Source organism: Narcine bancroftii, chromosome 6 (assembly GCF_036971445.1).
Source record: "Narcine bancroftii isolate sNarBan1 chromosome 6, sNarBan1.hap1, whole genome shotgun sequence".
NCBI lineage: Eukaryota > Metazoa > Chordata > Chondrichthyes > Torpediniformes > Narcinidae > Narcine > Narcine bancroftii.
The window spans coordinates 123,138,868-123,160,493 of NC_091474.1; the positions used below are offsets into that span (position 1 = coordinate 123,138,868).

The window sequence follows — 21,626 nt, forward strand, 5'->3', positions numbered from 1 at the left end:
CATTGCAGTTTGTTATTCATTTATCCAACTAATTAGATATTCAGCTGAGATTTCTCTCCCATTTATGACTTCACGAATAAAACAACAGAAGCAAAGATATTAACAATAACATTTCAAAGTTCTGATTTATTGTCAGAGTACATATTTGACATTACATACTGTATAACTGCAATTTTTTTTCAAGGGCAGAATTTCTAAATTACTGTACTCAAGAATAAAGCAATGTATACAAAAAAATGTTAACAAAATGATTGAAAATACAGAAATATAAATATTCAGTGATAAATAATGATCAAACTACGAGTCCTTAAATGAGTCTCTGAGTGAGTCTGTTGTTCTGGAGTCTGATGGTTGAAGGTATCAACTATTCCTGAACCTGGAGATGTGAATCCTATGGCACCTATACCACCTTCCTTATGGCAACATCGAAAACAAAGCATGTCCTGGTTGGTGTGCATTCTTGATGATTGTTGCTGCTCTCCAATGGCAGTGTTCCATGTAGATGTACTCAATAGTGGGGAGAATTTTGGTGATGTACTGGGCTGTGTCCACTACCTTTTGCAGGGCTTTCTGCTTAGAGGTACAAAAATCCAGATGCCAGAAATTCAGACCACCCAAGAATCCGGACTCTTAAACTTTTTAACTTAGCATGCTCTTGTGTGCGTGCATGCATGCGTAAGTGCCACAGATTCACAGCAGCATTAAGCAGCCATGCTTAATACAGGCAATCTTATCACAAATAAATTCATTATTATACTGCATTTTTCTTTTACAATTTTCATTTTTAAATATAATTGCAAGCATTGCACATTTTTTTGTTGAGAAATAATTTATGTTTACATTTTTTGTCAAATATTGACTTTATTTTTCTTTAAAACTGCTGATTTTGATAAATGAAGCATGCTGTATTATCAAAAATAAATATCAAAATTTATCTGTTGATCTCTTCTTTATTCCTCCTTAAATTTTAATTTTAATCTTTAAGGTACTGCCCAAGAATCTGGAAAATCTGAAAATCCCAACTGACCCAATCCCCGAGCAATCCAGACTTTAGGACTCCACTGTATTGGTGCCCCCATACCAGGCTATACTATGCATCTGTAGAAGTTTGCCAAGGTTTCCAATGACATTCCAAACCTCTGTAAATTCCTGAGGCAGTAGAGGTGCTGATGTGGTTTCTTCACAATGGCATTAATATGATGAATTCAGAAAAGTCCTCAGATAGTGACCTCAATTTCTCCACCTCTGATCCCCATTGATCACTAGATCGTACATCTCTGGATTTCCTTTCCTAAAGTCTACAATTATCTCCTTGGTCTTGGTGACATTGAGTGAGAGGTTGTTGTTAGTACACCATTCAGCCATGTTTTATACCACCCACTATAGTAGTATCGTCAGCATATTTGTATATGGTGTTGCTGTCGTACAGAGCCACACAGTCATAAGTGTAAAGCAAGTACACAACCCTCTGGTGCTCTGTTGCTGATGGAGATTATAGTGAAGATATTCTTGCCATTCCTGACTTCGGTCTGAATGTGAGGAAATCCAGGTTCCAATTGTACAGTGGGGTATTGAGGCCCAGGTCTTGGAGTTTGCTGATTAATTTTGAGGGGATGATGGTGTTGAATGCTGAAATGTAGTCAATAAAGACCATCCTGACATATGCATCTTTACTGTCCAAGGTTCCAGGGTTTTGTGTAGAGCTGGTGAGATGGAAACTGCTGTAGACTTGTTGCTGTGGTAGGCAAATTTGAATGGATCCATATCACCACTCAGACAGGAGCTGATATGCTTCAACATCAGCCTCTCAAAACACTTCATCATTGTGGATGTAAGTGTCACTGGTCAATATGTTACCATACTTTTCTTGAGCACCGGAACAATTGAAATCTGTTTAAAACAGGTAAATACCACGCCCTGTTGGAGTGAGATGTTGCAAATATCCATGAATATACTAGCCAATTGGTCAGCAGAGGTTTTCAGTACTTGGCCAGGTACTCAGTTTGAACTGGATGGTTTTCTTGGATTCACTCTCCTGAAGGCAGCACGCATGTTATCTTCGGATACTTTCTGTGAATCACCATCGAACATTATCTTTTCTCATCCCTCTCAAATTCTCTATGGCCTTCAAAATAACCGATCAATTGATCTCCAGTTTGTCATTTCATAGCGACTCGATGGAGATAAGTACATTTTCTCCTTCTATAGCCACAAGTTAGAATGAATTTTTGGCTGTCTCTGCTTCCTTATGAATATATTGCTCCTTCACGACAGCATAAGAATTAGAAGCAAGAATAGTATACACAGCTCCTCAAATTTGGTCTACATTCAATAAGATCATGTTGTAAAACATGATGTATCCTGATCTATATTCCTCCCAAATCTCCATTTCTCTGCTGGCTGTTAATAAACATGATTGAATGATGAGCTAGAATGGCAGCTCTATACTTCTAGTTTCAGGGTTTTCAGATGAGTTAAATTGGTGAGATGGGTAAGGGTAGACTGGAAAGTGATGTTGCAATATTAGTTAATGAAAGAGTTAGATCTCTGTGGAGGGATGATTTGATTGGAAATCCTAAATAATATGGGTTGAAACAAAGAAAAGAAATCAGAGGTCATCACTCTCCTGGAAGAATAAGATAGGTCCCAATAATCAGGGAAATATAAGAAAATTCAAGAACATTTTTGATTAATGCAAAAATAATAAGGCGTAATTTCATTTCCTGGAATCGTAATCAAGCAAAAGTTGTAAAAGGAGCAAAATTCTTGAATTACTTTTTAGAGGATTTTTGAAAAGTTAATGTGCAGCAAGTCCAACAAGAATATGGTGGAATTTGAATTTAGTTAGGAATTAAAGCTGAATGAATAGAACAAGTGGCAATGAGAGAATATTTGAGAACAAGGCAACAATCATAATTAAATTAGATTTGGCATAATTATGGAAAATAACTGAAATAGACAAGCAAAGTTTCTGCACTTCTCAAATGATCTATGTGATCCTTTCCTGCATGGTGTCAATAGAGATAATATTCTTAAAACATCCAATTAAAAAGTTTTCCTTCTGAATTTGATTGAGTCATTCAAAAAAAGATTTCATGATTTGAATCGTTTATTATACATATAATTTCCTTTCTCAGGAAGAAGCTTTACTAAAGAAAAGGCTGGAGCGACTAATCAAAATGAAACCCTTTTATCAGATAACTTACTGGTCAGTTCTTCCTCTTACCATAATTAGTGTCTGGTTTATTATAAATATTGTAAATCAAGAGTAATGATGTAATATGGTGGTTTAGCTTGTTTTTAATGAGTTTTGCAGATGTGCTGTCAGCAAGAGTTGTTAAGGATCGCAGGGATCGGCTATTCTTCATGAAAAGAACATTAGTTTATGCAGCTTTTGCCATTTCCATCTTTCTCATTATCAAGAATATCTGCATCCACCATAGTATCTTAACCAGCTTGCTTTCCTTTTGCATGAAGTGAAGGATCTAAAATTCCACAGCTTCCATCCCGGCTTATAATTGAGAGGAAAGTCTGCAGACACTATGATTATAGAGTAATATACAAAAGTCCCGGAGATATCTTTGCTTCCTATGGACAGTGCTTGACCTCCTGAATTTCTTCTGCACTTTTGTGCATTACTCTTGCCAAGTCATTCTCAACCTTTTTTTGGCTATGGCCCCCTTAAGACTCTGCTCCTTCCCTGTGAAGCAGTCAAGTTTACTTGGTTTCTTCTTTCCTGATGACTACATAAAAAGTGTAAAAATATTTTATGATTTCAGTCTGTGGCTCCCCTTAAAACTGCTGTGCCTCCCCAAGGGTCAGCCCCATTGAAAATGGATGCTCTCGCCTATAATGGTAACCCTTTCACCACTGTACTCAGAAATTGTACATTGGTTCCTTTTGTTATACATTTCAAATTTCCTTGAGTTAGAGTTCCTCCATAATTTCTGCACCAATCCTGTCATTATCTCCTCTGGTTATCCATCCTCAAGGGACTCCTGGTTCAATTTCTTTACTCATCATTAATAGACTTCCCTTCAGAAGCCTTTGCAATCTGTAATCTCTCCATCTCTGTCTCAGATCTTCTATAAAACCCTTGCCTTTGACAAGTTTTAACTCACCCCTCTTAATATTTTCTTCCTTGGCTTGAAATCAATGTTTACCTGGTAATAGTTGTATTGTTGTTTGCCTTTTCTAGTGGTGTCATTTTGATTCAAAGAATCAGGTGACAGTCCAGTTCACCAGTATTCAAGACTACTGCATTTTAAACTCTTATCCCTCTATTTAAAATGCAGTAGTGTTGGGTGGCACAGACGATGTAGCAGATAGCACAATGCCTTTACAGCACCAGCAATCGGGACCAGGGTTCGAATCCTGTGCTGACTGTACATTTTCCCTGTGTATGCGTGGATTTTCTCTGGGGGCTCTGGTTTCCTCCCACAGTTCAAAATGTACTGGGGGTGTAGGTTAACTGGGTGTAAGTTGGGCAGCACAGACTCATGGGCCAAAATGGCCTGTTACCGTGCTGTATGTCTAAATTAAAAATTTAAATTTAAAAAAACTCCGTTTAAATTTAAAATTTATGAACTGAGTCTCACCATAGTGTCTATGTAAATGCAGGTTAGGTGATTAGGAATGAGAACATTGGTCAGTCAAGAAGTTTCCAATCTCCGTTGGATTTTTGTAATTGAAAAATATGGAGGGGTAATGATCCAATGCAGTGCCCACCTGGCTCAGTTGTTTCATCATAAACAAGCCAAATGAGGCTGTGTGCCAGGCAGCTTGATTTACAATACTTGTACTTTAAAGTCTATAAATTGCTACTGGCAAAGTTAGTAGATGCAAACTTAATGTTTGCTATTGTTTGAAGAGATCACTTAAAATGAATGATTTATCATGTTTTTTCCATTTGTTTAGTGTTGTGAATGTTGACAACGCTATTTGTTGGTTAATATTGATTGTTTCATGTTGCAATTGGTCTTATTTACTCCTTTCTGTAACGTGCAATCATTCATTTTTTAGGCGATTAATCAACTGGTTTTATTATGTTCTATTGCTGCTGATTTTCTTCATCCTGATTGCCAATATGATGGTTGCAAAGAAGATATTAGGAAACAATGATCAACGACTTGTTGCTATTATCATTGTTCCCCTCTGGCTACTTGGCTTGAAGCACTTCCAAGTACTAAGGTAATTGAATATATATATACAGATGCCTTGAATTTCCACAGGTCCTTTGTACAATTCAGCACATTCTTGAGTTCAGGTTCCTTCATAACTCGTTCAAAAATGTCACCATCATCTCCTCTGGCCTTCTTTCCTCAAGAGGCTCCTGGTTCAATTAATATCTTTGCTAACCATTGGTAGTAACAGGCAGACAGAATTCTTTACTAATGTTTAACACATGGCCATCCTTGTCATTTGTGAAATGGTTCCTGCAAAAGCTGTAGGAAAGCATTTTATCAGTGCAATTATCATCTACTTTAAAATTATTTGTTTCTCCATAACTTAGAACAAGGAGACAAAAGTGAAAGAGAAATTCTGGTAAGCATCTTTTGAAGCACATAGATATCAGACAGATGACATAGGTTTGTGCTACAGACAGTGTTGTTCTGATATTCACAAAATGTACAAAAAACTAAGAGTTGAAGCTAATGGCCTACCAAACTGGTTGGCATTCTGGGTGGGAAAGGCAGAAATGTAGACGTAGCCAGTTTCCAATTCAAATAGTCTTTAAATTTAAATATGTGGCCACAGGTATCACAGTGGACACAATGAAATAACTACTCAAGGAGTTTTTCAAGTGAATCAAATCGATTTAGTCTTTATAACCCGCACAATCTTTTAAAAGCCTGACGTAACATAATTGGTTCAATGCCTTCTGGGAGTTGTAGTGCCGCTACATGCCCCCCCCCACCACCCCCCAGAACTATCAGAAAGGTTTATCTGTCTTTTAGGTGGTCAACTTCTGCGACAGACTGTTGGCTGCTGCAGTGGGGAAGACTTGTCCACATAAACTGGTTTAAGCCTGTCAATAGTGAAAGACTGTGGCTTACCTTCAATGCCCAAAATACAGGTTGACCTAGTTTATCTGAGTATCCTATAAGGTCCTTCATAAGGCATCTGCAAAGGTTGACCAAGTGTTCCCCTTTGGATGAAGACATATTCGCAGTTTTTGAGGTCTTCGGGCACAAAGGAAGAGTGTTCTCCATGTGACAATGGTGGATAGAGGTCAATCTTCCTACGGTCTTTCTTAGCCTGTTCAACAGTTCCTTAGGATCATCGCTGGAGTTGGAATGGTAGGGGATGAACTCCCCTGGGACCACCAATATGACATACATGAGCTCCGCAGATGAAGCTTGGAGGTCCTCCTTTGGAGTTGCTCTAATGCCCAGTAATACCCAAGGTAGCTCATCAGCCCAGTTCGGGCCCTCTAACTGAACCATCAAGGCTGACTTGAGATGTCGATGAAATATTTCCACCATTCCATGATAGGCAGTTGTATGATGAATTGTCGTACCAAGCAAACGAGACAAGGCTGTCCATAGCGAGGAAGTAAATTGTGGTCCTCTATCCACAGTAGCCTGCACTGGTAAACCAAAGCAAGACAACCCAGGAATTGAGGAACACTCGAGCACAAGTATCTGCAGTGGCATCTACCATAGGCATGGGCTCTGGCCATCGCGTAAACCTGTCAATTACTGTAAAAAGATAATGGTATCCTCTTGAAACAGTAAGTGGACAACAATCTCCATGTGGACATGAACAAAAGAAAGAGTAACTATTGGGAAGGACAGCAGTGGTGCCTTAGTAAGCCACTGAACCTTTGCTTTCTGGCAGGCAATGCAGGATCTCGCCATTTGTGTAATGTCGTTTTTAAGTCTGTGCCACGTGAACCTGTCCGAAACCATATGAAAGGTCAATCTAATCGATGGATGTGAGAGACCATGCACAGAGTCGAATACTCAACAGTTCCATGATCTGAAACTACTGGCCGTGGGTGTTCCATTGATATATCACAGAGGAGTAGTTTGCCATGAATTCCAAACTGGGCATCCTTCAATTGCAGATCCGTGATTGCAGTCCAGTAAGCATTCATCTCATGGATGTGTTCTTGGGCTGCGGCCAAAGCTATGTAGTCAGTACCTCTCAAGTGCAGCAGTATGGGCAGTGCATCAGCGACTACATTGTCTTTTCTGGAAGTAAGTAGTATTTTTGAGGAAAATTCTGAAATGAATAATAATTGCCGTTGTTGTTGCACTGACCGGGGCTTTGCAACCTTGGAAAACACAAATGTTAAGGGCTTGTGGTCGGCGTACATAGTAAAATCTCTGCCCTCCAAAATATAACAGAAGTGTCAAATAGACAAGTAAATGGCCAGAAGCTCCTTATCAACAGCACTGTATTTCTTCTATGCTTCACGAAGATGGTGACTGAAGAATGCTAACATTTTCCATTGCCCATTGACATATTGATGAAATGCACCTCCTACAACCATATTGGAAGCATCTGAGGAAAGGGCAGTGGCTGTATTTAAAACTAAGTAGCTGAGCGTAGTGGTATGAGTCAGTAATTCTTTCGTCTTCAAGAAGGCGTTGTTTCCCTCTTCAGTCCAATGGATAGTTCTGGCGTTTCTAGACAGTAAATTGAAAAGAAGCTTCATGATATGAGCTACTCCTGGAAGAAACAGACAGTAAAAATTTACCATTTCCAATAATTCTTGCAGGCTCTTAACCATAGTAGGTCTTAAGTATTTACTAATAGCCTCAACCTTGGATGGCAGCAGGGTCACACCTTCCTGAGTAATCCTATGCCCCAAGAAATCAATAATTTCTTGTCCAAAAATGCATTTATCTGGATTAATGGAGATGAATAAAAAGACAAAGATGTTCTAAATGTTCTTCCTTAGTCGCACTGGCCACTAAAATGTTGTTGAAGTAAATTAAGATATTGGTAATACCATGTCCTAAAGCATCCATCACCTGTTGAAATGATTGTGCAGCATTCTTTAATCCGAATGGCATTCCTAAAAATTCGATCAACCCAAATGGGGTAATTATTGTTGTTTTTGGAATGTCTTCCAGGTCTACTGGTACTTGGTGGTAGCCACGCACCAAGTCTATTTTGGAGAAGTTCTTCACTCCATGCATATTAGCTGAAAAATCCTGAATATGAGGTATCAGATAATGATCCAGATGGTGGCGTTGTTAAGCCACCTGTAATTTTCATATGGTTGCACACCTCCATTGTGTGTCGGTATCATATGTAATGCAGATTCGCTGGGACTGTCAGACCTACGAATTATGCCTAGTTCCTCCATCTTGGCAAACTCTTCCTTAGCTAAGCACAGCTTCTCTGGAGGCAAGCGATACGCTTTAGCATAGATAGTAGGGCCTTTAGTACAAATCCAGTGAATAATTGCAATGGAGACAGAAAATTGTAGAGTAGTAATCTCTGGGAAATCTTCCAACAGCTTGGAGAATTCATCCACTTAATGTTTGGAGGTGGAGAGCAGGGTATAGGTGTATGCCAGAGGAATGGTCCAAAAAGTAGTTCCATCTATTAGCTGACGCACTTTTAAGTTGACGAAGAATGAATGAGCTCAAAGAAAATCTGCACCAAACAAAGGTTGGGATACTGATGCTATAATAAATGGCCAAGTGTAAAGATGATTCTCGAACTTGACATTCATCTTCCTGGTGCCAAAGGTTGGAATGCTGGAACTGTTAACTGCTTGTAGTTGCAGGTCCGGGGTAGGGTGGCATGTGTCAAAACCAGTGGGTGGAAATACACCAACTTCTTAACCCATGTCCACCAGAAATTTTCACTGGGACAACTGGTCCCATACATACAGTAGGCTTGCAGTTTTTTCACAACCCGTGCAGCCCTTACTGGCGGTTGGCCTGGGCGTTTGCTGCAAACAAGAAGGGTGGAAGGAGCTTGTGGGCATTTACTGCCCAACACCTGTGATAATGACACCAAGATGAGGTGTCCACAGGCTGCTTGCCTGTTTTAGGGTTTTGTCTATTTGTAGGGAGTGATGTGCTAAGAGCACTAGTGTGTGACAAGGGGTCAATATCAGAGGGGTGGTTGTGCAGACTTGTCTTTCTTTACTGTCCTTTTCAGCCAGCCATAGAATGTCTTCCTCTGCCGCTAAGGCCCTTTGGTCTTCAAATGAACACTTGGAATACAAGAGCCTAATATCATCTTGCATTAATTCTAAAAAGAGCTTGACTAGCATATTGGGACTTTCGCCAGATGTCAGGAACAGCATTTCATCCATTAGTTCTGAAGGGGCGCAGTCACCCAGCCCATCGAGATGTAGTAGTTTGGCTACCCTTTTTCTACGGGACATACTTGTAATAAAAGTGCTTTAAAGCATCATACTTGCTAGTATGTGATGGATCCTGTAGGAGATCACTGACCCTCTTAGCGACCGCCTGGTCCAGAGCACTGACAAGATGGTAATAATGAGTGGTGTCCAACTTGACTTTGCGAAGATGAAATTGAGCTTTAGCCTGTTGGAACCACAGTTCAGGCTCAGCTGTCCAGAAATGTTGTAGCTTCATAGCAACGGCTGGAGAGTCTGTGTTTGTCCAAAAATATGTTTTTGGACTCATTGGGGTCACCAATTGTGGCCACTAGAATCACAGTGGACACAATGAAATAACCACATGAGGCATTTTTTGAGTGAATCAAACGGATTTACTCTTCGTAACCCGTGCACCCTTTTAAAAGCCCGAATCACATGCCTGTCATTCACTGATGTCATCATGCACTGACATCACATAGCCGGTTCGATGCCTTCTAGGAGTTGGAGTGCCACTACAAATTTGTAATTTAGACAAACAGTACAATAGCCCTTCCGGCTCATAAGAATCTGCCTCCAAAATATACCAATTAACCTACAATCCGCATGTTTTTGAAAGATGGGAGGAAACCAGAGCACCTGGAGGAAACCCATGCAGGCATGGGGAGAATATAAAAATTACTTACAGACAGCACCAGATTCAAACCTGGGTTCCTCTTGCAGTAATAGCATTGTACTAACTGCTATGCTGACCATGCCACCCATTAAATTTTATTTGCAACATGGTATATTCTGGCCATTGAAACACATGTGGCCCAATTACACCCAATTAACCTACAATCCCATTTAGTCTTTGACTATAATTTGCTAAAACTAAATAAAAAATATATTATGCAGCATCTATTGACATTTTTGGAACTCCCTGAAGCACTTTAAAAGCAAAATAGTACATTTGGAGGGTTGTCACTGTTGTAGTGTAGGAAATAAAGTAACCAATTTACATATTGCAAGGCACACCAAATTTGTGTACAGTAAAACTCCATTAATCCAATAGGCTTGGCACCTTGTAGTGCTGGACTAGTAGATGTTCCTGCCTAATGGATGTATTTCCAGTTATTGTTCCAATACATTCTTAATTCAATTGTTTTGATATAATAGTAAAATGTTAGTATAATAAATAGTAGCATAATATATTTTCCATTGATTCCCATAAGTTTCAGAAGAGCTTGGGAAACAAAATTAGGGTCACAAGAATTGGAACATCAGTGTTTAAAGGGAGAATTGAAAACAGGGTCTAAGTTTGATTGAAGGAGCACAGGGCCAGGCTCCAACAAGCTAATAGGAGCAAGGGAATCAGCATCTCCAGTGGATGCTGCTGAACTATTGCGATTTCTGTCCCAATGGAAAGCCGATAATTGGAGTTTTACTATATTCTAAACAATTAAGAGCTGGAGTTCTTTGATGTGCTGATTGTATCCAAAGGATAGAATTGATTGGATTTTCAGAAGACATTTAATAATTTTCCACTAATAAAGATATTAAAATGAAGTTCAAGCTGTAGAAGAAATGGGCTAATTAGCAAGCTAAATTAAAGATTATTTGATGGTGAGAATGAAACAATAATAATGAATGAAACCTTTCCAGTTCCCAGCAATTTCTCTTGTTGACCAATGGCTTGGAATAAAATAGCATAATATCAGCTAATGTTGGTAAACTGTGTTCAAAAAGATCTGATCAAAGATAGATATATAGAAGGATTTGTCTTGTTGACAAAATGTTGATATTTTTCATTTGTATGGCTAGCTTTCTCTGCACTAAACATGGCACATGATTGATGCTTGAACAAGTAGACTTGCTGGCAACAACAAAGGGGAAAAGATGTCATTCCTTGACTGACTTAGAGGCACTAGAACAGCTTTTCTTTGAAGTTAATTACTGAGTAACTTTCTCATGGAATTAGTTTCAGAACATAACTGTCTGAAAATATTAAATTGCACATTTATGATTGTTTTGATAATTAAATTTGAATAAATAAAATATGTATTTTTTTGTTGTTACAGTTATATTGGACCATTTGTTCTTATGCTTTATAAAATCATCGTCCCTGTGTTGAAATATCTGTTTATATTTTGTGAAATGTTTATCGCATTTGCCATTGCCTTCTGGTTTATCTTCACAGGCAAGTAGTTGAAGTGAATGGCTTAGTTATTTTTTATGAGTCTTCCAAAAGCAGGAAGCAGTGAATGTACTGAATGATTTAAAGGCTAGGACTCAATTAAGCTATTATAAAGTGTATCAAATTGTGATAACTCTTTCATGAACCTCAATTTCCATGTTACGGGTACTTACATAGTACACACTTACAGCAATGTCTTGCCTCAAACTATGGTTGAATTTAAGTGAAACTGTTATATTTATTTGTAATTAAATACATGACTTTATTTGTAGTTGACCTGTTTTTACACTACTACTTCAAGAGCTGAATCTACCTGCTATCTGCTCACACTTGCCTGGGCCCAATGCAGGATTTAATCTGGATGACCTTTTAGATCTAGAGAGCAGCTGGTGATGTGTGCTGAGGCCTCATTGGTGAATATGCTTTTAGAATATGTAATGTTGAAGGCCAACACAGAACTCCTGAAAGCTTTTGGCAGAATCTGAAGCAAAGAAGGAGCTTTGTCTCCAATCAAAACTAGCTAGATTACAAAATATATTGCTATCACCAATGAAAATAATTTGGTATATCCAAGCCTAATTTATAACTCTTCAATTACAAAAGATGGGTAATGAAGCTTTGGACTCAATAATGTTTGGGACAAAGACGTATTTTTCCTTTTTTTGCCCCTCTGCTCCAGTTTGAAATTTGTAATCAAACAATTCACATGTGATTTAAATGCACATTCCAGATTTTATTAATCAATTTACATGTGATTGTGTGCACTTTCTAGATTTTATTTGTGTACATTTTGATTTGACCATGTAGAAATTACAGCACTTTTTATACATAGTTCCGTCAATTTCAGGGCACCATAATATTTGAGACATAGCAATGGCATGTATATTAAAGTAGTTTAGTACTTTTTTGCATATCCCTTGCATGCAAGTCTGTGATTCATAGATATCACCCGGTGCTGAGTATCTTCTCTGGTGATGCTCTGCCAGATTTCTACTGCAGCCATCTTCAGCTCCTGCTAGTTTTGGGGGCTTGTCCCCTTAAGTTTTATGTTCAGTATAAGGAAGGCACGCTCAATTGGATTTAGATCAGGTGACTGACTTGGCCATTCAAGAATTTTCCAGTTTTCAGCTTTGAGAAACTCCTTTGTATATTTGGGATCATTGCATTACTGTAGGATGAAGTGCTATCGAATGAGTTTGGAGGCATTTGCTGCGACCTTGAGCAGATAAGATGTTTTTATACACCTCAGAATTCATTTTGCTAATGCCATCAGCAGTTACATCATCAATAAAGATAAGTGCGCCAGTACCTGTGGCAGCCATACATACCCAGGTCATAACAACCCCACCACCACATTTCACAGATGAACAGTTGGGCAGTTCCTTTACGCCTCTACACTTTTCTCTTGCCATCATTCTGAATTGTCAATCTTGGTCTTATCTGTCCATGACACCTTCTTCCAAAATTCTGCATCTCTTTAAAATAAGGCAAACTGCAATCTGGTCATCCTTTTTCTGTGGCCAACTAGTGGTTTGCCTCTTGCAGTGTAGCCTCTGTATTTCTGTTCATGAAGTTTTCTGTGAACAGTAGTCATTGACACATCCACATCTGCCTCCTGAAGAGTGTTTCTGATCTGACAGACGTTTGGAGATTTTTCTTCATTATGATGAGAATTCTTCTCTCATCAGCAGCGGAGGTTTTCCTTGGCCCACCTGTCCTTTGGCGATTACTGATCTCACCAGTGTTCTCTTTCTTCTTAATGATGTTCCAAATAGTTGATTTTGGGAATCCTTAGGTTTGGGCGACGTCTCTTCCTGTTATATTTTTTTTTAGCCTCATAATGGGTTCTTTGACTTTCATTGGCACAGCTCTGGGCCTCATGATGAAAAAAAGAAACTACAGACTCTAAAAATTGTCAAAAGCTTAGAAGCAAGTGTGATAGTACAGATTCTATCACCAATGTGTATATGTACAGATTATAGTGTAGGATGACTGTGATAGGCTGAGAGCATAGCCACACCTACTGGCAGGTCTTAAAGGATTGCTCCTAGCCAGACCAGGTCATTCTGGACTGGTCGACCTACATGTGATATGCTCCAGTCTTTTAGTTAATAAAAGCCTTGGTTTGGATCAACAAGTCTTTGGTTCTTTCGACCCGTTCTACAATTTTATTAACTAAAAAGTTTTGAAGGGATGGAGCGTATGCTGGAACGCCTTGACATCGACCCACAGTCAGCTACAGCCTTGAATTACTTTAAGCACTGGGTGAGGTGCTTCGAAACATACTTACAGCTCTCTGACCTTGCCGTGATAGAGGACAGCCATCGACTACTAATATTGATGACTAAGGTGTCCTCGAGAGTCTACCAGAGCATCCAGGACATGACCACTTACGCCGCAGCCACGAAGGTGCTAAAAGGGCTCTATGAGTGACTGGTGAACAGGGTCTATGCTTGGTACAAATTTGCGACAAGGAGGCAACAGCCCAGTGAGTCCTGTAGAGCTTATACTCAAGCACTAAGAGCAATGGGCAGGGACTGTACCTGCACAGATAGAGCTGCTGTGGAGAACACAGACAATCTCATTCAGGATGCCTATGTGGCTGGGGTTCGATCAAATGAGGTGAGGCAGTACCTGCTAGAGCACGGGGGAGAAAACCTAGAGGACATGATCCAGATCGCAGAGACAATTGAGGATGCCGTCTTAAGTATGGATCTGTACTCTCGGGGCTGGACCCCATTGTCTGATGTGAGTAAGATGCCCTCCCTCCACCCTACTACCCCTGACACACCGACGGCCTGTCGGCTGCTGTTACGCTACCCGATGTGACCCCAAAGTGTTATTTCTGTGGGAGGGACAAGCACAGCAGGTACCAGTGCCCGGCAAGAAAAGCCAGGTGCCAGAAGTGCCCTAAAAACGGCCACTTTGGTAGTCTGTCACTCCAAAATGGCCACCGTCAAACACAGTGCCTCGTGTGAAGCCCAACCGCCACCCTTCTCTTCAAACACTTCTTCCTCAGAGCTCTTGTCCAATAAAGGCAAGGGCTCCACTGTGCAGCAGCGCCTGACGTCACGGGGCAGACGCCGAGTACGGAAGGTACAACCCACACTCACAGCAATGACGTTCACCCTCCCTCACGAAGCAACGTCCGACCAGGCCCCAGCATCGACCTCAATGGCCACCGCCACCACCACTGCTGAGCCTGCTACCGCTGAGCCCACCACCGCCGCTGCTGACCAGTGATCCGCCGCCGCTGCCAACCAGATACCCGCCGCTGCGACCGACACTAGCGACCCAATGCCCACCAACGCTGCCGACCGGGGACACACCACCACAACTAATGCTACCAACCCAGTACCCACCGCCGCGACCGCTGACGACCGCCTGACTGACCGCTCCACCGCCGACAACAAGCAATGACCCCCAGCACTTACCTTTGGCTGGCCGACTCCCCCACCAACTCCTCGACGCTGTCTCTTCAGGCCCACCATTGCGGACTGGCTATTCTCCCCACTGCCCAGAGGATTTCATTGGCAACCAGATCGCACTCGACTGGGGTAAAGGGGTATTGTGTGGTGACCCTGAATGTCCAAGGCATCACGTTCACAGACTTCAAACTATTAGTCCTTTCCCAATTGTGCGCCCCTGTAATGCTGGGACTGGATTTTCAGTGCCACTTTCAAACCGTTTCTCTGCACTTTGGGGCGCCTCACGCTCCACTCTCTGTCTGTAACCACTCCACCCAGCGGCAGCCTGAGCCACCCACCCCCGCACCCCAGGGCCTCACCTGTAGCCTCTCCACCCTCCGAGTTGCTCCGCCAGCGCTCTTCACAAACCTTATCCATGGCTGGAAGCCTGTGGCCACCAAAAGCCAGCAATATAGTTATGAACACAGGAAATTCATCACAAGCGAAGTGCGCAGACTGCTGGACGAGGGCATTATCGAACCTAGCTCGAGTCCCTGGAGGGCCCAGGTGGTGGTTGTTAAAAATGGGGAGAAGCCGCGGATGGTGGTTGACTACAGCCAGACAATCAACCACTTCACACTTCTGGATGCGTACCCCCTTCCACTGATCATGGATGTGGTGAATCAGATCGCCCAATACCGCATATTCTCCACCAATGTCTTATGTTCGGCCTATCACCAGCTCCCAATCCGCTGAGAAGAACAACCTTTCATGGCCTTTGAAGTGAATGGGTGGCTGTATCAATTCCTCAGGGTACCCTTTGGGGTCACAAATGGTGTCACAGTCTTCCTGTGGGAAATGGACCGGATGGTAGACCAGAACGGGCTAACTGCTGCTTTCCCGTATCTGGACAATGTCACCATCTGCGGCCATGACACACAGGATCATGATGCCAACTTTGAGAAATTTTTTCAGACGGCAATTCGGGTGAACTTGACCTACAATTTAGATAAGTGTGTCTTCCAGACCACTCGGCTCACAATTCTAGGTTGCGTGGTGGAGAACGGGGTGGTCATGCCAGACCCTGACCGCATGTGTCCCTTCATGGACTTGCCCTCCTCCCCACCCACACCCAGAAGGCACTCAGACTCTGCCTGGGCTTTTTCTCCTACAATGCCCAATGGGTTCCACACTATGCCGACAAGGCATGGCCACTCATCATGACCACCTCCTTCCCCCTGTCAACCGAAGGCAGAGCAGCCTTCGACCGCATCGCTGCACGCCATTGACAAGTCCATCCCATTCCAAGTCGAGAGTGATACGTCCGAAATTGCACTGGCAGCCACTTTGAACCAGGCTGGCCGGCTGGTAGCCCTCTTCTCCAGAACCCTCCAGGGTCCTGAGAGCCAACACTCCTCTGTCGAGAAGGAGGCCCAGGCCCCATAGTTGAAGCAGTACGTCGTTGGAGATACTGCCTCATTGGCAGGCGCTTTACACTGCTGACTGACCTATGCGCGGCCTCCTTCATGTTTAGCAATACCCAACGAGGTAAGATCAAGAATGACAAAATCGCCAGGTGGAGAATCGAGCTCTCCACCTTTAATTATGACATTCTGTATCGGCCTGGTAAACTCAATGACCCACCAGATGCGCTCTCCAGAAGGACTTGTGCCAACATACAACTGGACAGGCTGCAGAGACTCCACGAGGAGCTCTATCATCCAGGGGTCACTAGGTTTGCGCACTTTGTCAAAGCTCGCAACCTGCCCTACACAGTCGAGGAGATTCACTCCATGACCCGAGCCTGTCCGGTGTGCGCTGAGTGCAAGCCCCACTTCCATCCGGAGAACACCCTCATCATCAAAGCCACCCGCACCTTTGAGCATCTCAGCATGGACTTCAAGGGGCCCCTACCGTCGACTAACTGTAATACCTACATTCTTACGGCCATCGACGAGTACTCCCGCTTCCCATTCGCTGTGCCCTGCTCGGACATGACCACCTCTGCAGTCATAAGAGGCCCTGCACAGCATCTTTGCCATCTTTGGGTAACCCAGTTACATCCACAGTGACAGGGGATCCTCGTTTACGAGCGCAGAGCTGCAACAGTACCTTCTGGAGCGTGGTATTGCTTCAAGCAGGACCACCAGCTATAACCCACGCAATAACGGTAAAGTCGAAAGAGAGAATGCAACCGTCTGGAAAGCGGTTACGCTTGCTCTCCGGTCCAAAGGTCTCCCCACCTCTCGCTGGCAGGACGTGCTCACTAGAGCCCTACACTCCATCCGCTGCCTCCTATGCACCGTGACCAATGCCACCCCCCATGAAAGGATGTTCTCTTTCCCAAGGAAATCTGAATCGGGAACAACCATACCGGTGTGGCTCACAATTCCCGGGCCGGTCCTCCTACGACGCTACGTCCAGTACTCAAAGAATGACCCCTTGGTTGACCGAGTGACTCTGCTCCATGTGAACCCGCATTATGCCTACATTGAGTACCCGGATAGGCGGGAGGACACAGTCTCGGTAAGGGACCTAGCCCAAGCCGGATCAGGTGCAGCAGTGATTCAACTCAGCCTACCCCAAATCCTCCTCCCCTAGCTCATGTGCTGGAACAGAGGGACCAGCACCACCCCACCAGCTCATGCCAGACTGTCGACAATGATGTTGGGACCAGCACCACCCCACCAGCTCAGGCCAGACTGTCGACAATGCTGTTGGGGAATTGAGCGAAGCAGTGGCTGCATCCTACGAGCCTGCCGGCGACACGACTCCAGCGACCCCAATCCCGGCACCATGGTGGTCACGCCGGATTGTTAGGCCCCCTGAGCAGTACAGCCCCTAACCTCCACTGGGCACCTTTTTTTTCTTTTTTTTTACAGCCCTCCATCCACCCCAGGGTCAGTTCTCAAAGAAGGGATGAATGTGATAGTACAGATTCTATCACCAATGTGTATATGTAGATTGTAGTGTAGGATGATTGTGATTGGCTGAGAGTGTAGCCACACCTACTGGCAGGTCTTAAAGGATTGCTCCTAGCTAGACCAAGTCATTCTGGACTGGTCGACCTACATGTGATAATAAAAGCCTTGGTTTGGATCAACAAGTCTTTGGTTCTTTCGACGCGCTCTACAGCAAGTCTAGCTCTCATATACCTGCATCAATGAAGCAATTAAACATACCTGATACTCACATGTATGAAGCCAAATATCCCAAACATAATGTTGCCCTGAAATGGGGGAACTATGTATAAAAAGTGCTGTAATTTCTACATATAACCATATATAACCATATAACCACTTACAGCACAGAACAGGCCAGTTCGGCCCTACTAGTCCATGCCGTAGCAAATCCCCACCCTCCTAGTCCCACTGACCAGCACCCGGTCCATACCCCTCTAGTCCCCACCTATCCATGTAATGATCCATTCTTTCCTTAAATGTAACCAATGATCCCGCCTCGACCACCTCTGCCGGAAGCTCATTCCACATCCCCACCACCCTCTGCGTAAAGAAATTTCCCCTCACGTCCCCCTTATAATTTTCCCCCTTCAATCTTAAACCATGTCCTCTAGTTTGAATCTCCCCCTTTCTTAATTGAAAAAGCCTATCCACATTTACTCTGTCTGTCCCTTTTAAAATCTTAAATACCTCTATCAAGTCTCCTCTCAATCTTCCATGCTCCAGATAAAAAAGCCCCAGTCTGCACAACCTTTCCCTGTAACTCAGACCCTGAAATCCTGTCAACATTCTCGTGAACCTTCTCTGCACTCTCTCTATTTTGTTTATATCTTTCCTATAATTTGGTGACCAAAACTGTACACAGTACTCCAAATTTGGCCTCACCAATGCCTTGTACAATTTCATCATAACCTCCCTAGTCTTGAATTCAATACTCCGATTTATGAAGGCCAACATTCCAAATGCCTTCTTCACCACACCATCTACCATGGTCTACTTGGTCTACATGGTCAAACCAAAATGTATACAGTACAATTAACCTTGAATAAAATCTTAAATGTACACTTCAATTACATATGAATTGTTTGATTACAAATTTGAAACTGTGGAGCAGAGGGGCAAATAAAGGGAAAAGAATGTGCCTTTGTCCCAAACATTATGAAGGGCACTGTATTTAGTGTAATTATTATGCAGAATCTGTCCTTACCTGACAACATGTACAATGGTGATAATCATAATCAAACTCAATCTAAACATATTAAATGATTTAACAATAGGGTGTATGCCATCTCAGTTTTTAAGTACTTTCGTCTCGTTGGGAATTTCTATGATGACTGGTACTAAATTCAGTGTATCATTTAAGTTTCTGCAGCATTTAATACAATTATTTTACTGAAAAGTGTTTTGTATTGGTTATGTATCTCATGGGGCAAAAAAAGATTATAAACAAACAAGGGACAAAGGATAAGTGAAAAAATTGTAGGCTCTGGATGTTCTAAAGTGAAAATTTGTTGGGGTCAGAGGTAAATATGGTGAACCAAGTGGAGGCACATGGCAAAGGACTACAGTACACTGGCAACAATACACAATTCTAAGTGAATGATTAAGACTTTCAGGGTGTAAAATTACCAGAGTAACTTTTATAAGAAAAGGATTTAAATCATTATACTTATTTTGCAGGGAACTCACAACAAATGAAGACTTCTGACTCTTTAATCTTCGCTGTTTTTCAAGTTACTATCATTCATCATTATGGATATGCAGAATTTCATGAAATTGATCCCATTATGACCAATGTTCTGGTTTGCATGCTAATATTTGGAAGTATTATTTGTAACAATCTATTTATTGGAATGCTAACTAAAGGATTTTCAAGGTAGAACATTTAAAAACAAGATGAATTTAATGCAAAATTTAATTTTTATGTGGAAAGTAACAATGTGTTAAAGATTATACATTTAATTTTGTAATAATTATTTTATTATGAATAATCAGATGTTTAAATGATTTCATAACACAGAAAGGTTGATCAAGGAAAAGACCACTGTTGCAATGAAAGCTAATTTCAAGATATTGAACTGATGATAATGCTATAAATTGAGATAACTAGTTGTTAGTCTAATTTTTAATCCATAGCCCAAATTAATTTTATGATTCTGCTCAGTGATAATTAAGGCAGTACAGTGCACTTTGTGTGTTCTGACTGACTGAAATGAAAATGACTTTGAAATAACCACTTCAATGCTGCTAAAATGTGGACAATTGCTAAAAAGTGATAGGAACATAGAGGGGTCCCAGTTACATTTATCAGAATTAATGTTTAATGTTACTTTATGAAAGGCTCTTCCAATGTAGTAAAATAAAAGCCTCTCTGATTTGTTCATCTGTGTTAATGATAACCACAGTCATTAACTTTTTACAAAATATGCACTGTGTACCCTAGAAGCCTATGAAATCATTTCAGTGGCTTTTTGTTTGAAATATCAAGAATAAGAACAAACTGGCTCAGAACATGAGCGCTCAATCTCACATCATACTAGCACAATGTCCATCATGGCACAAAAGCATTGCTGGACTCTTCAATCAATCACATGTCTTGGAACAAAAACATCATTTGTATATTTATGGTTGTTAAGACAACTTCTCCGAAGATGCTTGGTCACAAATGTGCTGAATTTTGAGCAGATGGTCATTTCATTTAGAAAAAGATGTTTGGTATTTGCACACAACCACACGTCATTGCTCCATTCAGTACTATCCAATCTAATCAGTTTAACACAATGACTACTGTTATGCAAGTCAACTCAGCAGGTTCTGACATCTCAACAACACTGCATTGTCTCCATGTTATAGGAAGGATTTGATTAAGGGGGTATAAAAGATGTAAAAGGACACTGACAGGATGCGAGGGCTCACGCTTTAAAGAGCTACTAGATTTAAGGGTACTGTTCCCTCCTGATCCGAAGAAGGCTACACCGAGACCTTGAGAGATTCATCAAATCGTGAGGGGCATAAATAAAGTAGATGGTCATGGCCTTTTTCCCAGATAAGGAAAGTTTCCCAGATAGGTTTAAGGTGAGAGGGTAAAGATTTAATGGGGACCTGAGGGGTAAGTCTTTCAAACAAAAGGCTTATGGGTATATGGGTTGATTTGATCTTTTTCTCCCAATTCTTTGAAGGATTCTCAGAAACCAAGAATTCATTTACAATTCATCAATTCTGTGAGAGTGTAACGTAGAATTCAATTGACTTTCATTCAAACCTTTGTAATTTTGACACCCTTTATCTCATTTTTATCTAATCTAAATGATCTGATTATGACACTGATAGTTCCCAAAAACATTTGGCTCAAATAATATCCATAACCTGATAGTTATGAAAGTATTTTAAAATGTGTTTCAACCACAGCAGCTATAAGAGTATTTGATTAATAGCAAAAATGTTTTAAAATACTGTAGGATGTTTATATGTTCACACCCAACTAACCTTCTTCCCCCTGAGATAATATAGGATTTCACCTTCTCTGTGTTTAATACTTGACGTGTTTCAAATTTGTTATCGTATTTTGGTGGTGTCCAAGTCTCGGAGATAAATCATGGCACCTAGTGTGGCTGAGCAACTGTTAGCTATTTAGCCTGAAAGAAAAAGTAGGTTTTTTTATTACCAGTGTATCCACTGTTCAGATTTTCTTGCCAAATTTATATTTGAGATTGCCCAGCATGACTGCCATCAGCTCTGTACAGGTTTTAAATTGCCTGTAAATGGAGATAACG

At 41.5% G+C, this 21,626-nt stretch overlaps 1 protein-coding gene across 1 annotated transcript in view; it reads left to right on the forward strand.

The window, feature by feature from the left end:
* LOC138736409 (transient receptor potential cation channel subfamily V member 5-like) overlaps positions 1–21,626 on the forward strand; it is a 109,104-nt gene that overhangs the window by 58,748 nt on the left and 28,730 nt on the right. Inside the window, exons 13-16 of the mRNA XM_069885894.1 lie at positions 3,138–3,208; positions 5,023–5,190; positions 11,371–11,489; positions 19,534–19,729. Coding sequence (XP_069741995.1) covers positions 3,138–3,208; positions 5,023–5,190; positions 11,371–11,489; positions 19,534–19,729 — 554 coding nt within the window. The remainder of the gene's footprint in view (positions 1–3,137; positions 3,209–5,022; positions 5,191–11,370; positions 11,490–19,533; positions 19,730–21,626) is intronic.